Source organism: Etheostoma cragini, chromosome 20, assembly GCF_013103735.1.
Source record: "Etheostoma cragini isolate CJK2018 chromosome 20, CSU_Ecrag_1.0, whole genome shotgun sequence".
Classification (NCBI taxonomy): Eukaryota; Metazoa; Chordata; class Actinopteri; order Perciformes; family Percidae; genus Etheostoma; species Etheostoma cragini.
Window position 1 is genome coordinate 600,025 of NC_048426.1, and position 3,068 is coordinate 603,092.

Consider the following 3,068-nt stretch of genomic DNA (forward strand, 5'->3'; position numbering starts at 1 on the left):
GATCTCAACCCAGATCCATTAAGTTTCCAAACTAGGATAAGAAGGGGGATTTGGTTTTTAGGGCCAACTTTATTCAACAGTAAAATGCTAAAACATAGTCCAACATAACAGCATACCTGTAATTACTTACACGATCAAAGGTCTGGTGAGGCAGCTATTATCACTAAAGGTAATTATTAAACAGCTGTCCCACGTCCTCCCAGTCCAGTGACTACAATAAGGCACCATAACCATTACATCCTCTTTCAAAAGCCTTAAAGCCTAATCTTAAAGAGCCCCTATTTTACTCCTTTTTAGCGTCAGATTTGTACTCTTGGGCTCTACTACAATAGGTTTCCATTTGATGTTTAAAAAACCTTTTACATTACTCATACTGCCCTTTGCTCCAGCTTCTTTTTCTGAAACACTTCTGAGCTTTTGGCCCATCTCTCTGTGGCTTTCTCAATCAGTGACATCACAAGTTTAGTGTTAATTGCGTCAGACAAGACTAACTACGTTCCTAAACGACCTTTTTTCTATGACAAAGACGACACGATGAGAAGACTGCACCAATGTCCAAAAATGCAGACGAAGACTAAATTAACATGCATTATTGTTGACGAAACAAATGGGGGAAGCCGGTTCAGTCTGCTGAAGAAGCCCCTACAGCGCGTAGCGATGTACCCAGGCCCCTGGCATGGGGGGGGAGGGAGGAAGTCTGGCTCAAAATAAAACCAGGCGCGTTTAACAAAGTTGCACTCAACAAAAATCCTTCAACAAGGGTATTTTGTCAGGTAATTAGGACATTTGAATAATATTTGAGATGTGTGAAACTATTTGACTGAAATGTTTATTATGTACAAAAAGACTAAAATGTTTTGATTGCTGAGTTCTCTTTTGACTAAAACTAGTCTAAAGTCTGAGCCTTTTAGTCAACTTAAACTTATGTGAATGACTTAATATGATGAGGACATTTGAAACAAGACTAAGACTAAATTAAAGTTAGTGACAAAATGAACACTACACTAGGATTTTCAAACAGGAATGTGGGCGAGGCGTTTCAGGCAGTTGAGAAAAAGTGCTTTCTGTTGCATTAAAATGACCTCTTCTGAAGAGTCAATCATGTTTTTTTTTTAACTTCCATGTCCTTGACAGTTGAACTGAACTGAACTGGAGCAGGGGTGGGAAAGGTGCATGATCATCGAAGGACTGCATCATGTAGATTCACCAACAGTGTTGTTGTCATTATTTAGAACTCTTAATGGGAGAGACAGAAGCTATAACCTATAGTATTAAATCCCCTTATCTCCTAAACCTCCAGGCCATCAGCAGTGCACAGGCGCCCACTCCTGCAGCGGTAAGGATGTACTTTGTATTACTTGGCATGGTGCCAGAGGCCACCTTCTTCTCTAAATCCTGTGTCTGTGTCTTCTGCTGTGGTGAAATATCAGCAGGTGCAGGCTCAGAGGGATGGTAGTTCTCACTGGAGGGGGTGTTAACACTCGATACAGTTTCAACAGTGTTGGTGAATAGTGGTGGTGCAGGCGTGGCTGCTTCATCACTGACGATTTGAGCTTGTGGCGTTGGGCTTTGGCCGTCTTGGTTAAGGATAGAGGCCTCCTCGGATACGTGCACCACGTTCTCCAGCACCTCCTGCATTCCAAAACTCTGAGAAGGAGAGTCATAGTGGTTTTCCTCCGGTTCGTTATGGTTAAGAGCAATGCCGTTCTCCTGGCACGGCAGTCTAGAGACTGTACTCTCGATGGTGGAGCTGACAGCAGAGCGTGCAGAAAGGCAGGCAGAGGTCACAGTGTCACCTGCAGCATCGCTCATTTCCAGACGCTCAGTATTACCCGAGTAGGGCTGCACCGGGGAGCTGGGTGCAGGGATAGCAGGGTGCTCATGATGTGGTGGGAGGATGCTGATGAGTTGACCAGGCTTGCTTAGAGACACTGTGTCCTCACAGAGAGAGGTGTCCACCCCAGCAGCACCAGGCAGGGGGGAGGTTGGAGCTGCAGTTTCTGTCTGTGGACTGCTTTCAACAACCTGCAGGGGAAATGAATCTCATATTGGCCAAGTTTACATATATTTGTAGAGGAAGCTTTGTGTGGACTACTGCCTCAAAGCTTTTTTTGTTTGGCAAAGTTCTCATACCACATTAAATGCTAAAAAGCATCACTTCCAGCTAACTTTACGGAGAATAAGGGCAAAACAGCATCACCGATCTTTGACCGTTTTGACCACATATAGCCTGGTCTAGCCCTTTATGGGTCTAGCTCAAATAAAAACACCAAACCTGTCAGCACTGTGGCTTCTCTATAATTAAACCTTAACTTAGGTAGTTAAATTAGCATTATTTGGTACTTACTTGTGTAGCAGGAGGTCCAGACATCTGTTCAGGCTGCAGGACAGCAGCAGGTTTTAGGTCAACAGGAGGGGTGGTATCCTGGACTGGAGGTCTCTCTGGGGTCATTATGGGAAAAGAGGATCCATTGGTCACATCTGAGTTCATCTGAGTTGGAGAGGGACTCTGTGGTGGACTGATCTCTGTGGCGGTGGTTGTTGTCTGGACCGGATCTGGGTGGGTCGGAGAGTCTGTTTCACACTGCTCAACAGGATGGGGGGGTTGAAGAGTAGCCACAGAGTTCAACGATACCTCACTGGTTCCTGCCCTCACCTGATCAGGGATCACAGCAGTATCACCAGAGATATCCTGGATGTCTGATTCAGAGTTTTCCACCGGCTCCTGGTGAGATTCAATCTTCCTCTGAGGCGGTGGGGTTTTAGTGGCCTGGTCATGTGGGGTAACAGGGGAGAGAGGAGGTGTTGGACAGGGCATCACTTCATTCTGAGTTACCTGTGGAGGCTTAGCAACAGGCTCAGATGGGGAAACTGCTTCAGGAACATTGGCTGCTGAGCTCTGGGGGACTTGTTGCTGCACAGGGGTTTCCAGAGGGGGGGAGGCCTGGGCAGCTGGCTGTGGAGGAGCTGATGCTTCAGCTGGTGGAGCAACAACAGCCTGACTGTTTGCACCACCTTGTGGGAGGGACCGATGACTGGCAGAGGGTGCAGGATGGACGTGTGCCCTG

At 46.5% G+C, this 3,068-nt stretch overlaps 1 protein-coding gene across 1 annotated transcript in view; it reads right to left on the reverse strand.

Annotated features, from left to right (window-relative positions):
* Positions 1–6: 6 nt before the first annotated feature.
* Positions 7–3,068, reverse strand: part of LOC117935773 (protein transport protein SEC31-like) — a 12,868-nt gene continuing 9,806 nt past the window's right edge. The window contains exons 5-7 of the mRNA XM_034858251.1: positions 2,348–3,015; positions 1,269–2,025; positions 7–273 (exon numbers count right to left, since the gene is read on the reverse strand). Coding sequence (XP_034714142.1) covers positions 1,282–2,025; positions 2,348–3,015 — 1,412 coding nt within the window. The 3' untranslated portion in view covers positions 7–273; positions 1,269–1,281. The remainder of the gene's footprint in view (positions 274–1,268; positions 2,026–2,347; positions 3,016–3,068) is intronic.